Source organism: Anas platyrhynchos, chromosome 37 (genome assembly GCF_047663525.1).
Source record: "Anas platyrhynchos isolate ZD024472 breed Pekin duck chromosome 37, IASCAAS_PekinDuck_T2T, whole genome shotgun sequence".
Taxonomy (NCBI): Eukaryota; Metazoa; Chordata; class Aves; order Anseriformes; family Anatidae; genus Anas; species Anas platyrhynchos.
The window spans coordinates 3048154-3069220 of record NC_092625.1 but is presented as its reverse complement, the minus strand read 5'-3'; the positions used below and the strand labels follow the sequence as shown (position 1 = coordinate 3069220).

At 48.2% G+C, this 21067-nt stretch overlaps 1 protein-coding gene across 1 annotated transcript; it reads left to right on the top strand.

The window, feature by feature from the left end:
• Window positions 1–5734: 5734 nt before the first annotated feature.
• On the top strand, window positions 5735–16586 carry LOC140001109 (uncharacterized). Its single transcript, XM_072032280.1, has 5 exons — window positions 5735–5835; window positions 6236–6344; window positions 6520–7880; window positions 8379–10940; window positions 13636–16586. Exons 1-3 carry the CDS (start codon window positions 5736–5738, stop codon window positions 7103–7105), a joined length of 795 nt encoding a protein of 264 aa, XP_071888381.1. The 5' UTR covers window position 5735; the 3' UTR covers window positions 7106–7880; window positions 8379–10940; window positions 13636–16586.
• The last annotated feature ends 4481 nt before the right edge of the window (window positions 16587–21067 follow it).

Genomic DNA, 21067 nt, shown 5'->3' with positions numbered 1-21067 from the left:
TTCTCGTCGTCCTCCCGAAATTTCAAATCCCAACTAGGTCACGCTTTATTGATCCAGCTGGACTTTCTGTCGAGAGACTCGATATCCATTTAAACCCAGAAAATTAAGAAGACTTAGAGTCCATTGAATACAACTCCCTTTAGTCTCGGTAGCTATTAAGAGATCATCTACCTATTGTAACAAAGCCCCTTCAGCGTCCGGAGGCATCCAAGTTTCGAGTTCCCTTGCTAATTGGTTTCCAAAAATAGTGGGGCTATTCTTGAATCCTTGAGGTAGCACTGTCCACGTAAGCTGCGTCTTTCTGCCTGAATCGGGGTTTTCCCATTCAAAGGCAAATAGGTTTTGTCTTTCTGTGGCTAAGGCTAGGCAGAAGAAGGCATCTTTTTAAATCCAGTACGGCAAACCAGACTTGACTATGCTTTAATTTAGTCAGCAAAGTATAAGGGTTTGCCACTACTGGATGTATATCCTCAGTGATTTTATTTATGGCCCTCCAATCCTGAACTAGCCTATAGCTTTTTCCATCTGCCTCTTTAATTGGCAATATGGGTGTATTGTATTCTGATTCGCATTCAATCAATAATCCATACTGTATAAATCTATCAATTCTCTCTTTAATTCCTTTCCTATCTTCTGTCCTCAAAGGATATTGCTTAACCTTAACGGGTTTCTCTCCTGGCTTTAATTTAATAATTATTGGGGTCACATTATTAGCTCTTCCAGGGACTTGAGTGGCCCAAACTCCTGGATATACTTGATGTATGATCTCTAAGGGTATTTCACGTTTAGGATCCGTTTGTATGAGTGCCAGGCTTAACACATTTATTAGTTGTTCTTCTCCTATCCTTAATTCCCTTTTCCCTTTTTCAAAGATAATTTCTGCTTCTAATTGTTCTAACAAATCTCAACCTAATGGAGATCTTGGAGATCCAGGTGGATATAAAAACCTATGTATCCCCATTTGTTTCCTCTTATAAATGAGGTCTGAATTTTGTAATATTTATAAAACAAATATTTCTAAAAGGTAGAAAAGGCAAGTAAACAGCGCTGGGTGTGCGGGGAGTCTACGCTCCACCAACACGCACACACAAACATCAAACGTTCTCAATACGTGTATACGGAACATTGCTTTACATAATAACCCGAGCATGCCCGGCGCGGGACCGCCCAGGTAAGGGGGGGGGGGTAGGGGGGCATTTTGGGGGGGTTTTGGGGTCCAGGGGGGGCTTTGGGGTCATTTTGGGGTCTGTTGGATTTGGGGGGAGCACGTGGGGGGGGGGGGGAGGTTTGGAGGTCCTGGGGAGCTGCAGGGGGTCCCTAAGGTGGTGGGGGGATGGGGGGGCCTCAGGGGTGCCCCTGGCCCTGTTTTGGGGTCCCCAGGGTTTGGGGTGCCCCCGTGGGATGGCCCTGACCCCGTTTTGGGGTCCCTAAATTGTGGGGTAAGCCCAGGGGCTGGGGACAGGGCTGGTCTGGGGTCCCTAAGGTGGGGGAGTGTCCATGGGGGAGCTCATTTTGGGGTCCCCAGGGTTTGGGGTGACCCCATAGGGTTGACCCCATCCCCATTTTGGGGTCCTTGGGGGTGTCCAGGGGGTCTCTTACGGGTGGGGTGTTGCGAAGCACGGACGAAAGCACGACAGACACCAGCAGAGTCAGATCATGCTTCACCATTTTATTGCCCGAATAGCCCAACTTTTATAGTGAACTTTACAGGGGCGGACAGTGTTTCACACAAGATTATTGGTCAAAAGCACTCAGACACAGTTATAAGAAAATAACACCACCTGCAAGAAAAGAACCCCCCTTTTGATTAGAAGTCAGGAAAACAACCCCCTTTGTGATTAGCGGTCACGTAGGCCTAGTCCTTGAGGCCAGCTGCTGCTAACAATATTTTCTGAGTTCCTTAATTGGGCGATGTGGGAGTCATTGCCGTGGGAGCTTCTCACAGTTCCTCTGGCAGCTTGGTTTGCTCAGCTACAGCAGGCCCTGAGATTTCTGAGGCCTACCCCTGGTTGCTGAAAGCAATCTTAGATGGAACAATTGTTCCACGGGCACATGTTCAGATCCTGAATGCCAATTCCCAACAGTGGGGGGCACCTTAGGGTTGCCCCCGGTCCTGTTTTGGGGTCCCCAAATCCCCCCCAGGGTCCCTAGGGGGTCCTATAGGGTTGTCCTTGTCCCCTTTTGGGGTCCCCAATTTGGGGCAATTTCCCCCGGTTTTGGGGCTTTTTCTTTGCGGGGGCAGGGTCCCAAAGTGAGGGTCACGAGCGGGTTTTTGGGGGTATTTCCCCAAATTCTTCTGTGGGGGGGGGTCATTTGAGATCCCCCCTCGAATTTTAATTATGGGGGCAGGGGGGTGTCAAGGTCTCAATGGGGCACCCCCTCTATTTAATTTGGGGGGGGCTCCTTCGGTCCCCCCTTCCATATTTTGGGTGGGGGTAGGGGTCACTTGTGGCCCCCTTAAATATTTCATGGTGGGGGGGTCTCATTTAATGCCCCCCCCCAAAATATTTTCTTGGGGGCCCTCGTTTGGGCCCCCCCCTCCATTTCTTTTTGGGGGGGTGGGCTCATTTGAGGCCCCCCCTTAACATTTTTTTGTGGGGCGTATCTCATTGGGCCCCCACCCTCAACTTTTTTATGATGGGTGACCCCAAATGAAACCCCCCCATAAATTTATTTGAGGAGGGGGCTCATTTGGGTCACCCCCACTCATTTATGGTGTGGGGGGGCCTCATTTAAGCCCCCCACCTCCAATTAATTTTTTGGGGGGGGGTCTTAATACCCCCCCCTTGAAGCTTTTTACAGTGGGGGGGCCCCAGTTGAGATCCCCCCCAATTAAATTTTTTTGGGGGGGGGCTCTCTTTTAACCCCCCCTTTATTTTTTTTGGGGGGGGGTCTCTCCTATGACCCCCCCCTTTATTATTTTTTTTTTGGGGGGGGGGCATCCCTCAGTCGGGCTCCTCGTCGCCCCCCCCCCACCCAGGGGACAGCAGCAGCAGGGGGGGTCCCGGGGAGGTCGCTGACCCCCCCCTCCCCCCCCCTCCCCCCCCCTCCCCGTCGCTGAAGGGGCGCCCCTGTGTCTCAGGCAGCCACAGGAAGGTGAAGAGGGCGAAGGCGGCCAGCAGGGAGCCAAACAGCACAAACACCCAGGGGCCCAGAGCGCGCTGGGGGGGGCTACATGGAGGGGGGGGCAATTAGGGGGGGCAGGTAGGGGTGTGGGGGGGCCCCCCGGGGCATTTGGCCCCAGGAGAGGGGCTTCAGCCACCCCATTGCCCCCCCGTTGTCCCCTATTGCCCTGCATCCCATTTCACCTCTAATAACCCTCCCCTTATGTCCCCCCCCCTTATTGCCCCCCCACCCCAATTACCCCCCAATTGTCCCCCTGTTGCCCCCCTACCCCATAACCCCCCCAATAATTACCCTATTGCCCCCCCATCCCATTACACACCCCTATTATTGTTCCCCAAAAGGGGAATCGTTACAAAAAAGGGGGAATTGTTCCCAAGACAGAGGTGTTTTTCCCCAAAACTTGTTATCAAAAATGGGGAATTGTTAAAAAAGGGGAATTGTTCCCCAAAAAGGGGGAATTGTTCCTAAAAGTATGTTGTTGTTACCCAGAAAGGGGGAGTTTTTCTCTGAAACGGGAATTTTCCCAGAAAAGGGGGAAATTTCCCCAAACAAGGGAATATTTCCCCCAAATGGGGAGTTGTTTCCCAAAAGGGGGAACTGATCCCAAATAAGGGGGAATCGTAAACAAAAAGTGGGGAGTTGTACCCCAAAAGGGGGTATTTTTCCTTATAAGGGGGAATTGTTCCTCCTAAATGGGGAGATTTTCCCCAAAAGACAGGGAATTGTTCCCAAAAAAGGGGAGTTGCCCTCAAAAAAGGGGGAATTGTTTCCAAACAATGGGGTATTCTTCACAAAAAAAAGGGGAATTTTCCCCAAAAGATGGGCATTGTTACCTAAAAAGGGGAAATTGTTCCCCAAAAGGGGGATTTTTTCCCTAAACACAGGCGGGATTTGTTCCCCTAAATGGGGGACTCATTCAGAAAAAAGGGGGAACTGTCCCCAGAAACAGGGAAATTGTTCCCCAAAGAGGGGGAGCTTTTAACAAAAATGGAGAATTGTTCCCCCAAAATGGGACTTGTTCCAAAAAAAAAAAGGGGGAGGTGTTCCCAAAAGAGGGGTATTTTTCCCCATAAGGGGGACATTTTTCCCCAAACAGGAGGAGAGGTTCCCAAAAAGGAGGGAATTGTTCCCCAAAAAGGGGGACATTTTTCCCCAAAAAGGAGGAATTATTCCCCAAAATGGGGACTCTTTGTGAAAAAAGGGGGAGATGTTCCCAAAAAGGGGGAAATTGTTCCTAAAATAGGGGGAATTGCTATCAAAAATGGGGAGCTGTTCCTCAAAAAGGGGGATTCCTTCTGAAAAAAGGGGAAACCATTCCCAAAAAAGGGGGAACTTTTAACAAAAATGGAGAATTGTTCCCCCAAAGTGGGACTTGTTCTGAAAAAAATGGGGAGTTGTTTCCCATTTCTGATAACAATTCCCCCTTTTCGGGGAACAGTTTCCCCCTTTTTGGGAGCAACTCGTCCTGTTTGGGGAAAAATGTCCCCCTTTTTGGGGAAATTTCCCCCTTATGGGGAAAAATACCCCTCTTTTGGGAAACAACTCCCCATTCGGCAGACTGCCGAACTTACAGACTGAGAGGTTCTGGTCCGTGCTTCCAGACCGCCCAAAGACGGAAGCATCCAATTCCAAGCCCTCTACTTCTGGCACAGTGACACAGCAGGGGGCAAGTTCTGTGCATCAGCTGCCAAAGCTCCTACCCAGGCTCGTGACGCCGTTGCCACTAGGTATTAGAGCCATCCTGCACAAGGAGCCCAGCAACCCCTCTACTTTTGGGGACAGTGACACAGCAGGGGAGAAGTTCTGAGCATCAGCTGCCAAAGCTCCTCCCCAGTCTCCCGACGCCGTGCGCTGTACGTGTGAGTGCCAGCCTGCCCAAGCAGCCCAGCAACCCCTCTGTTTCTGGGACACAGATACACCAGGGGGCCAGCTCTGCGCAACTTCAAGAACCAAAGCTCCTCCCCAGGCTCTCAACGCTGCTGCCCGTAGGTAAGAGAGCCAGACCGCCCAAGGAGCCCAGCGACCCCTCTACTTTTGGGGACAGTGACACAGCAGGGGGCAAGTTCTGAGCATCAGCTGCCAAAGCACCAACCCAGGTCCTCTACGCTGTTGCCTCTAGGTATTAGAGCCAGCCTGCACAAGGAGCCTAGCGATGACTCTACCACTGGGACAGAGATGGACCAGGAGGCCGGCTCTGCTCAACATCAACCACCGAAGCTCCTATTCAGGCCCTCGACGCCATTGCCAAAGGTAGTAGAATAAGTCCGCCCAAGGAGCAGAAAATGCCAAAGTTCAAACCTCTGTACGTGGAGCGTACCTGGGCTCCTCCAGGACCTAGTGGAGGCCAGGCAGAGGACATTTGCCATCTCCTTGCTCCTCCCCTGCAGGTCCCCCAGCTGATGGACATGGTGGTGTCCCGGGTGTCAGCCGTGGCCTCCCTGACCTTCTCTGGCCATGTCATCGTCTTCCCCGAGTGAGCATGTTTGCGGCTGTGGCCGCTGCTCGGGCTCGGTAGCGTTTGCTCCTTGCCAAATGTCTCCGCGAGCGGGTGAGCGTGGGGAGTGGTGGTGCCCTGGGTCACGCCGATCTCTTCTTTTGCCAGCTTTAAAATGGACAAAGCGCCCCAGCTGTCACCCGGGGAGCGTCTCAAGGCCCGCAGGGATGACAGGCAGGAGAAGGAACGGGCTGTGTTGTCGTCTTCCAGCCAAGGTGAGAGATACAACGCGGCTGCTGGCTCCTCGTGTGCCACAGCTTCATGCCAGCTCGGCACAGCCTCTTGTCTCCGGGCCTCCAAAATGGAGCCCCTGCGTGTGACGTGCCCAAGGTGCCCAGCCCTGGGTGCTGCAGGAGGTCGGGGATCCGAAACACCCCTAAATTGGCTGTACCCAGCTCCTCTCTCCCAGAACTTGGCCCCCAAACCACCTCACAGCCTAAGATTGAGCCGGCTGAAGCTGGTGCCAAGGAGGGCCGAGGCCCCTGGAGATGGAGGCTGGGAGGGGAGCACAGCGGCCCCTGGGACAGCGCAGGAGGAGGCCTCAGCACCCGGCGTGTCCCGGGTACAGCAGAGACATGGAAATGTGCTTCTGACATCTCTCCTTGCCGATTCCAGAGAAACAGCCTGAACTGCCACCCTTCCCGGGCACCTTGGACATCATTTATCAAGAAAAAGTGCAGCCCTGGAACAGGAAGGCCCAGCAGAAGAAGGAGCCTTCGTTGAGGTGAGGCTGGAGGCTCCGGGAGGGGGGGAGGAGGCTGCCAGGAGCCCCCCACTTCTCAGGGCTGGCCCCTCTGTTTGGGGTCTGCAGCCACGGGCGCTGCATGGAGGGGTACAAGATGGGGCCCCAAAGATGTCGTGCAGGTGGATGAATTCTTTTGGCTTTGTCCTTTCGGCAGGCTGCCGGTGATGCCCAAGCTGCCTCCTGCCATAACGAAGCATTTGCGCAACCAGCTGCAGAAAGGAACTGTGCCCAAAACAGAGCCCAGGAGCAAATCCAAACAAGAGCCCAAAACAGCACCCAAAGAGCAGGTGCAAGACCAAGGCCGGGCAAAGGCTGAAAAATCTGGAAAACATCAGAAGAGCAAGGGCCAAAAAGCAGCAAAAGCCCCTCCTGAAGTCAGGACAGTACCCATCCTGGAAGCCCTGCCTGTGACGGAGCGAGTGAAGCGCCCCAAATCTCAGAAAGCCCCAGGCCTGCTAGAAACACCCATCGTGTCCATACTGTCCCTGTCGAGCTCGGAGGGCAGCATGATTCAGGAGCCCAGCGACAACAGCGGCAGATTCCAGCGAGGGAGCTCCAGCTCCCAAAGACTGCCAAAGTTACGGGCTGGGAGGTTCTGGTCCGTGCTTCCAGACCGCCCAAAGATGGAGGCATCCAATTGCAAGCCCTCTACTTCTGGCACAGTGACACACCAGGGGGCAAGTTCCGAGCATCAACTGCCAAAGCTCGTACCCAGGCCCCCTACGGCCTATAGATATTAGAGCCATCCCAAGCACCTGTACTACTGGGACACAGACTGACCAGGAGGCCAGGTCTACACAACTGGAAATGCCAAAGCTTGAACCGAGTCTTCCAACGCCATGCACTGTACGCGTGAGTGCCAGCCTGCTGAAGGAGCCCAGCGAGCCCTCTACTTCTGGCACACAGAAGGACCAGGGGGCCAGCTCTGCGCAATTTCAAAAACCAAAGCTCCTACCCAGGCCCTCTACGCCGTTGCCTGTAGGTAAGAAAGCCAGCCTGCTGAAGGAGCCCAGCGACCCCTCTACTTCTGGGAAAGACACGGACCAGGGGGCCAGCTCTGTGCAACTAGAACAACCAGAGCTCAAACCCAGGCTCTCAATGCCGCTGCCTGTAGCTAGTAGAGCAAGCCTGCCCAAGGAGTCCAGCGACCCCTCTACTTCTCAGACACAGACAGACCAGGGGGCCGGTTCTGAGCATCTGCAACCACCAAAGCTCCAATTCGGGTCCTCTACGCCGTTGCCTATAGGTAGTAGACCCAGTTTGCCCAAGAAGCGCAAAATGTCGCATGTCAAAGCTTTGTATGTGGAGCGGGGCCCTTATCCTATTACAGCCAGACCGCCCAAGGAGCCCACCAACACCTCTGTGTCTGGGACCCTGACAGACCAAGGGGCTGGCTCTATCAATCGCCAAAAGCCCAAGCTCAAACCCAGGCTCCCGACACCGCGGCCCCGTCCACGGTGAGCCGAGCTTTGATTGCCCGGAGCTGCAAGAACGCCGTCAGAGGTGGCAAAACAGGTGCGTGATCCACATCCCTGTTCCTTTGGGGGCTCAAACCTTGGAGGCAAGTAGTTCTGGGGACAGCGGGGCCTCTCCAACGAGATCTCAGTTTTGAGCCGGGGGTTGGCTCGATCCAAGCAGAACCTTGGGCTCCTCCATGGCTAGCCTCAAGTCCCTCCAGTTCCCTTCTGTTGCCACGCAGACACACCAGGCACACACATGCAGACACACGTTATTTGGCAGCATTTAGAAGGCCTAACAAAGCAGGAGGCTGCTCTTGGCCCGAGAGGACAGTGTGTGTTTGCAGCTGGGTGCTGGTTTCCAGGCCGGGTGGGAAGAGAGGGGCTTTGTGGGTGGGCCTGGCAGAGCTGAACCCTGCTGCTGGCCAGGTCTGGGGATGGGGTGAGCAGAGGGAGGGAAATGGCGGGACCTGAAGCCATCCACGGGGTCCGCGTGTGGGCAAAGAGCCCCAAAAACCTGTAGCAGTTTTTGCTCAGAGTCTCACTCCCTTCACAGAAATCCATCTGACAGCAGACTACGAGATACTGGAGGAAAACGCAACGACCTCTTGCCAGAGACGACCAACTCCTCGTCTGTCCACGACGTAGTCTAAACACCATGAGCATGAAGATTTTCCAGCCGTGGCACTGCAATCAGCCCAAACTTGCGCTGGGACAGGGACCATCACAGGGATGATTCCAGCTGAGGGACCTTCTCCACAGCCTCCATGGCCAGGAACCTCCCCTTGCTGGGACAAGAGCTGGGAAGCTGCCCTCAGAGCAACGTGGAGAAAACCTGCACATCCCTGGAGGGGAAAGGAGAGGATGCGACGGCAGCTGGGGAGAAAAAGAGAGCACCATTTCCATCCTGCTGGGCTGCGCTTTCACAACGGAACCTGCCAATTAAAATGATTTTTCAAAGTGCTTCTGCTTGTAAAGTAAAATTCCGTACTGCAGTTGCGGCACTTAAGACTCACTTGGGTTTGAGGGGGATTCTATTGCTCGAGAATTTCAACTTTTGATGGCTAGCCTTGTTTGGGTAAATGCTCATTGGTGGCTTTTGATGGCAAATTACAGGCTTTGATGGTCGGCTTAGTCCAAGTACTGAATGCTTCTGCCCCTGAGCCCCGCGTCTGAAACTCCCAGCACAGCAAAGAATCAGCTACCGTTTGCTGCTAACCCTCTAACCTTGCTTAGCTTTCCGTCTTCCCTTGACATTTCTCTCTGTCTTTTGTTCCCCGGACCTGCTCCTATTTCTTTTTGTTCTGTTTCCTGACTGTGTTTTTGCAGCCCTCTGCACCCTTTCTGATGAGTGCTTTTTACTCATCAGCCCCGAGGGAAGTGGCAGAGTTGAGGGCACAAATCTTTTCCTTCCCTATTTCACCAGCAGCTTTCTTAATGCTCCCCCTGAGGCCTACTGTCATCATTTTGCCTCGACTCCCCCCAAATCCTCATCCCAGTGGCGGAAGGCTCTCTCAAGCACCTCTGGGTGCAGGGGAGGAGGAGAAGCAGCTGGTGGAGGAGCTCTGTTTCTCCCCCCTCAGTTCTCCTGGAAAAGCTCTTCCACGACGGCAGCCGGGGTGCCAGGAGGAGCCGTGCTGCAGCACCAACCACTCCCGAAGCAGCTCGCACCCCTCCATACGCTGCCAGTATCTCTTGTTTGGGGGGTTGGTTTCAGATGCTCTTCATCCCAGGCTCCCAAATCCTTGGGGTTGACCCCAAATCTCCCCTGGAGCTTTCTGCCAGAGGCTCCAGGTGGGGCCATTCTCCCTGCCTCTGCTGTAAAGCAGACTTTTGACTTTTTTAAACCTTTGGTCCTACCTGAAGTAGCCCAAGGGCTACTGTGTGAATGGTGTCCTGCTTAATTCGCTCAAAGGATTCTCGTTGCTCAGGTTCCTGGTTGGAATTGTTCTGCTGGGTTACTTGGTAGAGAGGGCTATGAATCACAGCACAATTTAGATCAGATTAACCATGCAAAATTGAATCATTCTCACCTAATCCTTAGGTTTAGTGCTTCTGAATGTTTGGTAATTTTCCCCCTTTTTAAACCTGAGGCCCCTCCTTGAACCTCCCAAGTCTGAGGATCTGCTTTGTCCCTGACCCATTCCTGGCACTTCATTTTATAGAAAAAAAAAACCTTCCGAAGTCCTGGCTGGGCCAGTATCTAAAGGGGTCTTGTGAGTGTTATCCCACCCACGAATACCTAGAACGATCACTTCGGGCCTTCCCCGGCCGAGTCCCTCGCGGGATATCAGAACCGCGGTTAGAAGACCTCCGCACTCGCTTTGGAACCGAGTTCCGTCTCAGTCACACCCTTACACACAGTCACGTGTCGTGGTTTAACACGGCCGGCACCTAAACACCACGCAGCCGTTCGCTCACCCTGTGGTGTAAATGCCTGAAGTAACTAGGAAAATAAAACTAACTTTCACACTTTTAAGGAAAAGGTACAGCATTGAAGAGGCTTTCAGGGTAGGGCATAACTGCATTATCTGAGCATTCCCTAGGCTCCCAACCTTAGATGCTATCGCGCTGGGGAAACTTGGTGTGCTAGTTCTAAGGAACACCACAGAGCGTAGAGTGGAGTGGAGACACCACGGCTAGGCTCTGTAATCAGGTGGGGCCTCGATTGTTCTTGTGCACAAAGCTGCACTTTTTGCCACCCTAAGCCAAAGACCTGTCATGTTTTGACAAATGCTGTACCCTAGTGTACTCTTTGCTCATTATAATATCATTATAATACCAAAACACACCTCCATCCCAAAAGCTACCCGCCTCCAAGGTGCGACCACCCCTCACTGAGCATGCGCTCTGAATTTCTCGGAGCCTATTACTTTAAACGGAGACGGGAAAACTTTACACCAATCATAACTAAGATATGCTTGACTAGAGCCACTCAAGCTCCACCTAAAAGATAGAAAATAATATAAATTGGCCCAAGAGAGAGGGGATGTTAGGGAAGATACCATCGTCAGGGGAGATACCATCCCGAGGACATACAACATCCTTAGGACCTCCTGACTCCTGGGATCAGTCGACGGGCTGAGCCTCTCTTCCCCCCCCATTGGGACGCCTTTGGGTGAGATCTGAATATTTGCTTATAAATCTCTATAGAGTCTTTGATCCTTTTAACGCGTTTATTTCTAGGCTGCGCACCTGTAACACTTAGAACATCTATAACATCTATAACATCTGTAACACCTACAACACCTGTATAACATCTGTAACACCTATAACACCTGTGTATTTCATGCATACTAGCTTGCTTTTGCAGATAGTCACTATCGCCGGCAATCCAAAAGAACCTGATTATCTGTTGCTGTAATAAACCATACTTGATTGCATTGTGATAGCTTTCATTAATGCGACTAGGGTGAGGGTGGTTATCCGTGACAGTTCAGTGTTCTGAATCTAACCAGACCCCCAGACGGTTAATGCATTGTTGGTGAATGTCTGAGCGGACCCCCAGGTGGTTAATACATTTTTGGTGAATGTCTGAGCGGACCCTCAGGCGGTTATTACATTTTTGGTGAATGTCCGAACGGACCCCCAGTTTTGGTGAATGTCCGACTGGTTCAGTACTCTGAATCCAACCGGGCCCGTAACGGTTAATCAGCTACACCCCTTTAACGCGACAGTAAAATTGGCGTAGTCGGCAGGATTGCTATGGATAAACTACTGCAAAAATATAAACGTGCCCCTTCCCAGGCAGGGAAGGAGTTTTCCCAAAAGTTTTGGAAAGATGAGAAAGTGGTAGAGCACATTGAGCAGTGTCAGGCTTCACGAAAGATTGGTCAAAGAAAGGGTAAATGTGCGATTTGTGCTGTGTTAGGAGCTTGTTTGTCTTGTGCTCGGCAAAAAGCTAAGGAAACTTCTGCTCCCAAACTGATCTCTGATGCGGAACATACAGCTTTGAAATCAGAGATTGATGTGTTGAAGTCATCATTGACCTTTGAAAGGGAGACGGGAAAAACATTAGGAATCAGAGTGGATAAACTTTTGGATGAAAATAATAAACTTTCCATTGAGAATGATAAACTTGTGCATGAGAATAATCATCTTAAACAATTGCTGGAGAGGGTTAGTCATCTGTTAAATAAAGTACAGCCTTGTGCTCCGGTCAAGCAGATTCGTAGATTGCTGCATAGTGTAGAGCCTGAAAGCTGGGACAGTGATTTCTGGTCTGACAGTGATGACAGTGTTGAAGAGATTTCTGATTCTGAACCCCAATCCATTTCCTTGAGACCTTTGGTTAAGACTGAGACTGCTGTTGATGATAATGATGAAATCCGCACTACTGTGCGAACGATTCCATTGCCACCAGCAGAGTTGGTTAAAATACAGGAGAAGTTCTCAAGGCGGTCAGGGGAATCAGAAGTTGAGTATGTGTGTCGAGTTTCTCTTAAAGGAGGAGATCGAATGATGTTGAGTGAGGAAGAGGTAGGAGGCTTTTGGAGACCTGGAGTATTTTTAACCACCACACCAGGAGCTGACCTGGCTGTAGCAGTACAGAAAGCAGCCTGTATTCAGGCGATATATAAAAGAGATGAATTAAGGAAATCCCCGATGTTAGCTCCTATTGATCCAATTCGGTTAACCCCTCTCATCCATGGACTCCCTGATTGTCTTAAGATGTTTGTAGCAAACACCCAAGATCATATACTAGCTGCTTGTAGGGATGATGATAGTGGTTGTAGGCAAAATCCTAACTCCCCTATTCCCACCTGGAGTGAATTGGTACAAGACATAGATAAGTACGGACACCGAATGGGCTGGATTAATTCATCCAGTATTAAATCCCAAGACCACTCTCGGCGAGTCCGTCAAATCCACACTAAAAATCCCAGATATCCCAAATTCAAAGAGAGGTTGAAACCTAATAGGGAACGAGGTGAGTTGTGGTGTCAGCAAAAAATCTCTTATCCCCGGGGAGGGCAATGGGCCACCCTGCTCAGCAGGTATTAGCAATTCAATGGCTCTCTAATGAACACTCTGACCCTATCATTGCCATTCCTTTTGAGCCCCCAAAAATATTGGTAAATTTTCTTATTGAAACCAGGACCCAAATGTCAGTAATTACACATGAGACAGCACAAACCCTGAGCATAACACCTGGTCAACGCAGGGTTAAATTCACGGGAATCAATGGTGTGGAAAAACAATGCCCCACTGCAAAAATTTCACTCTGGTTGCCAGAGGAACAAAAATTAACCAGGGTAGAAGTATTAGTTGGTGCTGCATATACTAATATTTTAGGATTTGACATACTGCATGGTTGTATGTGGAAACTCCCTGATGGAACTGTGTGGAGTTTCGCGACACATCAAAGGGATTCAGGCACCATGAGACTGAGCCTGTTACAAACATCCGTACCCCTATCCCCTGCTAAAATCATTAATGATCAGCAATATCTGTTGTCAGCAGCAGCACTTATGGGGATTGACGGGGTGGTAACAGAATTGGAAAAAAGAGACATTATTAAAAGGACCAATTCACCTTACAATTCACCAGTGTGGCCGGTAAAGAAACCAACCAGGCAATGGCATTTTACAGTGGATTACAGACAGCTGAACGCTAACACTACACCTTTGACTGCCGCAGTTCCAAACATGGCAGAGATAGTGAAAGCCCTCTGTGTTTCTAACAGTAGCAATAGTGCTAACTACTCCCAAATATTTCTATGCATGGGAAATCAAAGATTGCTATTCCGCCCTCTTTCTAACCCTGCCGGTTGAATACAACCGAGCATATTTTATTTTCTTTTGTGTTCACAGGAACCCTGAGCGAACTGTATATGGACAGCTGGAAGATGACGAATCAACAGTTTGGATTAATGATGCTATGCTTTACCCTGACCTTGATGCAATTACAGACCTTAAAGGAAACTTAGCTACTGTGGCTGTGCATGGAGCTGAGGTGTTTCACCATGGCATTTAACCATGTATTGTCACAGTATTGCACAGTTACTGGAACATCTCAAAACAGAAAGGACCTAAATCTCTCTACTTTAGTTCTACATGGAAACAAAATATTTTCAAAAGATGAATGGAGTTGGAATGATTCTCTAAGAATGGCTGAACTTCAAGCCATGTCTGGACAAACAATACAAATTGGTTGCCAAATAACTAAAATAACTGAACCAAATTTTGACTGCTGGTACAATTTTACTTTCACCAAACCTATAATTGTGTACTGTCTCTGAGGCTACAGAGGCACAGAATTACTATTTGAATTCATGGTCAAAGGATATGAAGCCTCTGCCCCTGCAGATATTTGAAAACGAACCGACTCAGCCTCCCATTGGTCTAACTCCTTCCATCTTCAACACAGGTCCTTACATAATTAAAAATGTGGGACAACAACAAATTGTCTTTAACCCTAGTTGGTCCCTAAAAAAGGGCCACAGGATGCAACTAGGTTATTGGGAACAGGATTAGGTATATTAAAAAACATTGATGCTGAGGTCTTAATGAGTAGAGTAACTGCTACTACAGATGACCTAAGGAAATTGGAACAACCAATAAAATTATCCTTATTGGCTTTAGGAGCAAATCAATGGCTTCTATCAGATGTTTTGCCCCATTGGGAACAAATTGAGGAAAATGATCATCAATTAATTGTAAATGCCCTTGGAAAAGCCCAAGGCAATACCTCCCTTGCCTTGAGCTGTATCCAAGCACAGTTATGGATACAATCTGTAGCAGCAGCTATTATTAGAGAGGGAGAAGGAAAAACTTTGCCCACTGAAATTTGAAAACTGATTTGGGATAATGCTTCAGAATTTGAAAAAGAATTTCAAGCTTGGTGGCAATTAGTCAACTTTACCCATTATGCAGAAAATGATAAAATTGTTGCCTTTATACTTACTATAAGTAATGCCACCGTATACAATGTATCAATCGTAATGGAACTATACTTTATCCTAAAGAGCATAAAGTATGGGCCCATCAAAAGGGAGGAAAGTGGCAAACAATTGATGTAAATGCATGCATTGTGCGTGAACAAAAAGGTTTCATCTGTGAAAGTAACACGCTAGAATCTCAAGACATTTGTCTTGACACTGAGCAAAATATTTGCCACTTTGAGATACATCCTAATGAAACCCTTGAAACTGTACTTGTATATATTGGGAAAGGTTGTGTTTGTATGAGAACTCATTGTGATTCTATAGTCGTAGATGATACAGTGGTAGATACCAATAATCACTCTAATGTTTGTGTTTGCAATTTTACCAAAATTCTAGGATGTGATTTTAAATACTCAGTTCCTGTCACTTCTTATCAACTTATTGCATCTAATTATATTCTGCTTCATGAACTGCTGCCTACTCCTATTGGAATGAACCTCACCTTGGTGAAGAAATTGCTGGTACATGAGGACCTGAAGCAGCTGATGACACAAGTCCGAGAAAATGGACAAAAGACTCTGATTACTGTCCATCATGATGCACAAGAAATACATCAAGTGATGGAAAGAGTGAAGAGAGATGAGAGACACCGTTGGTGGGACACTTTGTTTGGATGAACGCCAGCTGCCAAGGGAATCTTCAACAAGATGCTTCACCCTGTTATTGTTCTGCTAATACTGTGTTATGTTTTATACTGACAATTAGTTTGTATGTTAAACTCTGGTTTATGATGAAACGTTTAGCATCCCTACACAATGTACATACACTCGATAAACCTCAATCCAAGAATGTACGTGATATCCCCGACATATTTCAACTGTCGTGAAGCTTGAGTGACTATAGTCACGGGGTGGATTAGGTGGTGTAAATGCCTGAAGTAACTAGGAAAATAAAACTAACTTTCACACTTTTAAGGAAAAGGTACAGCATTGAAGAGGCTTTCAGGGTAGGGCATAACTGCATTATCTGAGCATTCCCTAGGCTCCCAACCTTAGATGCTATCGCGCTGGGGAAACTTGGTGTGCTAGTTCTAAGGAACACCACAGAGCGTAGAGTGGAGTGGAGACACCACGGCTAGGCTCTGTAATCAGGTGGGGCCTCGATTGTTCTTGTGCACAAAGCTGCACTTTTTGCCACCCTAAGCCAAAGACCTGTCATGTTTTGACAAATGCTGTACCCTAGTGTACTCTTTGCTCATTATAATATCATTATAATACCAAAACACACCTCCATCCCAAAAGCTACCCGCCTCCAAGGTGCGACCACCCCTCACTGAGCATGCGCTCTGAATTTCTCGGAGCCTATTACTTTAAACGGAGACGGGAAAACTTTACACCAATCATAACTAAGATATGCTTGACTAGAGCCACTCAAGCTCCACCTAAAAGATAGAAAATAATATAAATTGGCCCAAGAGAGAGGGGATGTTAGGGAAGATACCATCGTCAGGGGAGATACCATCCCGAGGACATACAACATCCTTAGGACCTCCTGACTCCTGGGATCAGTCGACAGGCTGAGCCTCTCTTCCCCCCCCATTGGGACGCCTTTGGGTGAGATCTGAATATTTGCTTATAAATCTCTATAGAGTCTTTGATCCTTTTAACGCGTTTATTTCTAGGCTGCGCACCTGTAACACTTAGAACATCTATAACATCTATAACATCTGTAACACCTACAACACCTGTATAACATCTGTAACACCTATAACACCTGTGTATTTCATGCATACTAGCTTGCTTTTGCAGATAGTCACTATCGCCGGCAATCCAAAAGAACCTGATTATCTGTTGCTGTAATAAACCATACTTGATTGCATTGTGATAGCTTTCATTAATGCGACTAGGGTGAGGGTGGTTATCCGTGATAGTTCAGTGTTCTGAATCTAACCAGACCCCCAGACGGTTAATGCATTGTTGGTGAATGTCTGAGCGGACCCCCAGGTGGTTAATACGTTTTTGGTGAATGTCTGAGCGGACCCCCAGGCGGTTATTACGTTTTTGGTGAATGTCCGAACGGACCCCCAGTTTTGGTGAATGTCCGACTGGTTCAGTACTCTGAACCCAACCGGGCCCGTAACGGTTAATCAGCTACACCCCTTTAACGCGACACACCCTCCCCCCTCCCTCTCTGGGACGGGGGAGAGAAATGGAAAGTGAAGCCCGTGAGTTGAGATAAAGACAGTTTAATAAGACAGGAAAATAATAATAACAAAAATAACAATAACAATAAGAATAATACAATGGTGATAATAGGAAAGTAATAATCATATGTACAAACAAGTGATGCACAATGCAATTGCTCACCACCCGCTGACCGATGCCCAGCCTAACCCCGAGCAGTCCGGCCCCCTCCCCCCGGCTAGCCACCCCTATCTATTGTTTAGAATGACCCCAGATGGGATGGAATACCCCTTTGGCTAGTTTGGGTCCCCTGTCCTGGCTCTGTCCCCTCCCAGCTCTTACTGCACCCCCAGCCTGCCCGTTGGCAGGACAGAGCAAAAGGCTGAGATGTCCTTGGCTTGGTGTAAGCACTGCTCTGCAACAATTAAAGCATCGGGGTGTTCTCAGCACTCTGCTCATCCTAAGCCAAAACACAGCATTCCACCAGCTACTAGGAAGAAAATTAATTCTGTTCTAACTGAAACCAAGACACTAGCTTCCTCAATCAGTAAGGCAGTAGCCACAATTGCCTGTAAGCACACTGGCCACCCCCTACTCACAGGGTCTAATAGTTTGGAACAATATCCCACAGGTTTCTTGATTCCTGCCCATTCTTGAGTTAGTACTCCATATGCACTTTGGTTAGAAACATTTACAAATAAATAAAAGGGTCTTTCTAAATCTGGGAGGCTCAGCACTGGAGTTTCTATTAGCGTTTTCTTGATCAACCTCAGCTTTTCCTCATCTTCCTCATTCCACTTCATTTTTTTCTCCAGTCAATTTTTCATATAAAAACTTTGCCTTTTCACTAAACCCTTCCATCCAGGGCCTACAATATCCCAAGAGGCCGAGCAGTTGCCTCACTTCCTTCTTTGTTTTGGGTGATGACAGGGCTAAAATCCCAGATGCCCTGTCAGGATCCAATTTTTTTCTTTCCTTGGCTTAGCCAATGTCCTAAGTACCCTATTTCCTTTTAGTGGTTCTCCGTGTCTCTTTTTCAGTCTCCCCAGCTATTAATAGGTCATCCACATATTGCAACAATTTCACTTCTCCCTTTATTTCAAAAAGTTGTCATAATTCTTCTAAGGTTTGGCCAAATAAATTTGGGGATTCAGTAAATCCCTGAGGAATTACTGTCCATCTAAGCTGTTGTCGCCTTCCTGTTTCAGGGTCTTCCCATTCAAAGGCAAAGTAATTCCGCGACCCTTCACTTAATGGGCAGGCCCAGAAAGCATCCTTCAAATCTATTACACTATTTACACTATACCATTTATGCTGAGGTGTTAGGTGGTTTACTAAAGTATATGGGTTAGCCGCCACTGGAAATTTGGTTATGCTTCGCTGATTCACAGCCCTAAGATCCTGAACCAACCTATATGATCCACCAGCCTTTTTCACTGGCAAAATGGGGGTATTCTGTGGGGACATACACGGTTCCAGCATCCCCTTTTGGAGCAACCTGTCTATAACTGGTTTGAGTCCTCTTTTCCCCTCCAATGGGATAGGATATTGCCTAATCCTTATTGGCTGTTGTGGATCCACTGCTTCTACTACCAAGGGTTCCATATCTCATTTTCCTGAATCTCCCTCTTGATACCATACTTGTGGGTCTATTTCTCCCTCATCTTCTTGGGTTAGGGTATATAGCTGAATTTTTAGTTCTCCCCCCGGCTCTTGATTTCCAACCCTAATCTTATTATTAAGTCCCTTCCTAATAGATTGTGCTCAGCCTCAGCCACCAGCAATAGGTCATTGAGACATAGTTTCTTCTCTGATTCTATTTCTATATTTTCCAATATAGGAACCTTGAAGGGCTCACCTTTTGCTCCTACTACCATGGTATTCCTCTTTCCTTCCTTAACCCCTTTTGGTAATTTTCTAATAGTTGATTTCTCCGCTCCAGTATCTACTAAAAAATACACCTCTTCCCTGTGGGGACCTATTAATAATTTTATCAAGGGCTCATTCGATGTTCGGGTCCCAAAAGATATAGCCCCTGACACCCCTAGTCTTCCTTAAACATTTCTTCATCCTGTTGTTGTTTTTTTGTTTGTTTGTTTGTTTGTTTTTCCCTACAGTTCCTCTGAAGGTGCCCCTTTTTGCCACAATAGTAACAGATAGGGATTCTATCTTGCTGTCCTTTCCATTTATCCATGAGTTCTCTTTCACCCTGTGTTTTTCCTCATCCTTTCCTGCTTTCCTGCCCACTTGCTTTTTGACTTTCCCTTATTGCTGCCATAAAAACATTTGCTTTTGCCTTCTGTTTTTCCCCATCTCTCCTCACATAGACCTTTTGTGCTTCCCTTGATAATTCTTCCAATCCTTTTTCATGCCAATCATCAAGTTTCTCCAATTTCTTTTGGATGTCTTCCCAAGATTTTGCTATAAACTGGGTTCTCAACAGTGCCCCTCCTGCAGGGGAATCAGGATCTATCCCCGAGTACATCTGAAGGCTTTTTCTCAGCCTGTCTAACCATTCAGTTGGAGATTCGTCTCTGCACTGACACTCGTTAAAAGCTTTATTTATATTTTGTCCCCTTGGAACCGATTCCTTTATCCCTTGTATCATTATGGTCCTAAGATCCCTCATATTTGGCCTCCCCTGAGCAGCCTGATGATCCCAGTTAGGGTTGGTATTTGGCCATTTCACATCCCCTGGAGGACCTCCCTGGTTTTGTCTTTCTCACAGGCTCATTCCTGCTTGCCTGATCATTCCTCTTTCTTCTATAGGGAAGAGGATTCCTAATGCGGACTGCATTTCTTCCCAGGTATACGTGTTTGGACCTAGGAAGTGGTCCAATCTTTCGGCAACTCCTAAAGGCTCATCTAAAAGGTTTCCCATTTCCTTCTTAAAATTTCTTCCATCTGACGTGTTCAAAGGAACCACTACAAACCCTATTCCCCCCTAGGTGCCCCCAAGGGCTACCTCCCTCAAAGGGTAAAGGCCTCCTAAATCATCAGTCCAGCCTCCTGTTTCACTTTCCTCCCTTTCTGTGGCCCTTATCTTGCTTCTAGTCCTTTGTGCAGGAGGATAGGGATAGAGAACAGGGGCCGTGGGCAATCGAATTTCAAAATGTGGCAGTTCTGGTTGCCATGAAGAGGGAGGGGGTATATTATCCAGAGGTTCCCATTCTTCCTTTCCCCTGTCAGTTCTTGTATTTAACACGAATATTTGTTTTGGGGGAAATGCGTTTGAGGCTCCTACCCATAGAACCGCATAATCGCTTTCTTCTTGGTTAAAAGGCTCCTTGGAGTTAACATAGTGGTTTAATGCCTGACATACCCAATCCTCAAAGGATCCAAAAACTGGCCAAAAAACATGTGGCCTTAAAGGTTCCTTTGGCCATTTTATCATACAAAATTGAGCCATTTTCTCTTTTTTTCCTTTCCTCCATTCCCAAACACCCCAATATTTTAACATTATCTCTAAGGGGCTTTCTGGTGGAATGTCTGGGCTCTGAGTCTCCCAGGTCAGAGAATCTACTTTCCCCCAGACCCATCCTGGTAGCTTCAAATAAGTTCCGAATCCCTGGAACCCTTAAAGAGGTTCCGAATCCCTGAAAGCTTCAAATAAGTTCCGAATCCCTGGAAGCTTCAAATAAGTTCCGAATCCCTGGAAACCTTAAAGAGGTTCTGAATCCCTAGCTGTGTTTGTGTAGAGGTGTCTTGCAAGTGGTTAACCCCCCCCACGAATTCCTAGACCAATCGCTTCGGTCCTTCACCGGCTGAGTCCTTCGCGGGAGATCGGAACCGCGGTTAGAAGACCTCCGCACTCGCTTCGGAACTGAGTTCTGTCTCAGTCACACCCTTACACACAGTCACACAGCCGAATCCCACCCAACCGAACGGTATACTCACAGATCCTCTTCATTCAGGTCTTCGCGTGCAAGATTACGGGTCACTGACGGAGAGCTCTTATTTTATTTATTTTTTTACTTGCCTCTTATGTTCAAAATCTTGTTGAACTCTAGCGCCGCTATCGGCAAGGGCCACTAGGTGGGGTGCCTCCCTTTACCGGTCGCAGATCCAAAGTCCAAGAAGATCACGTCGGGGTCACCAATTTGTTATAAATGAAGTCTCAACTCTGAATTTAGTAACATAAAAGAATATTTATAAAAGGCAAGTAAACAGCGCTGG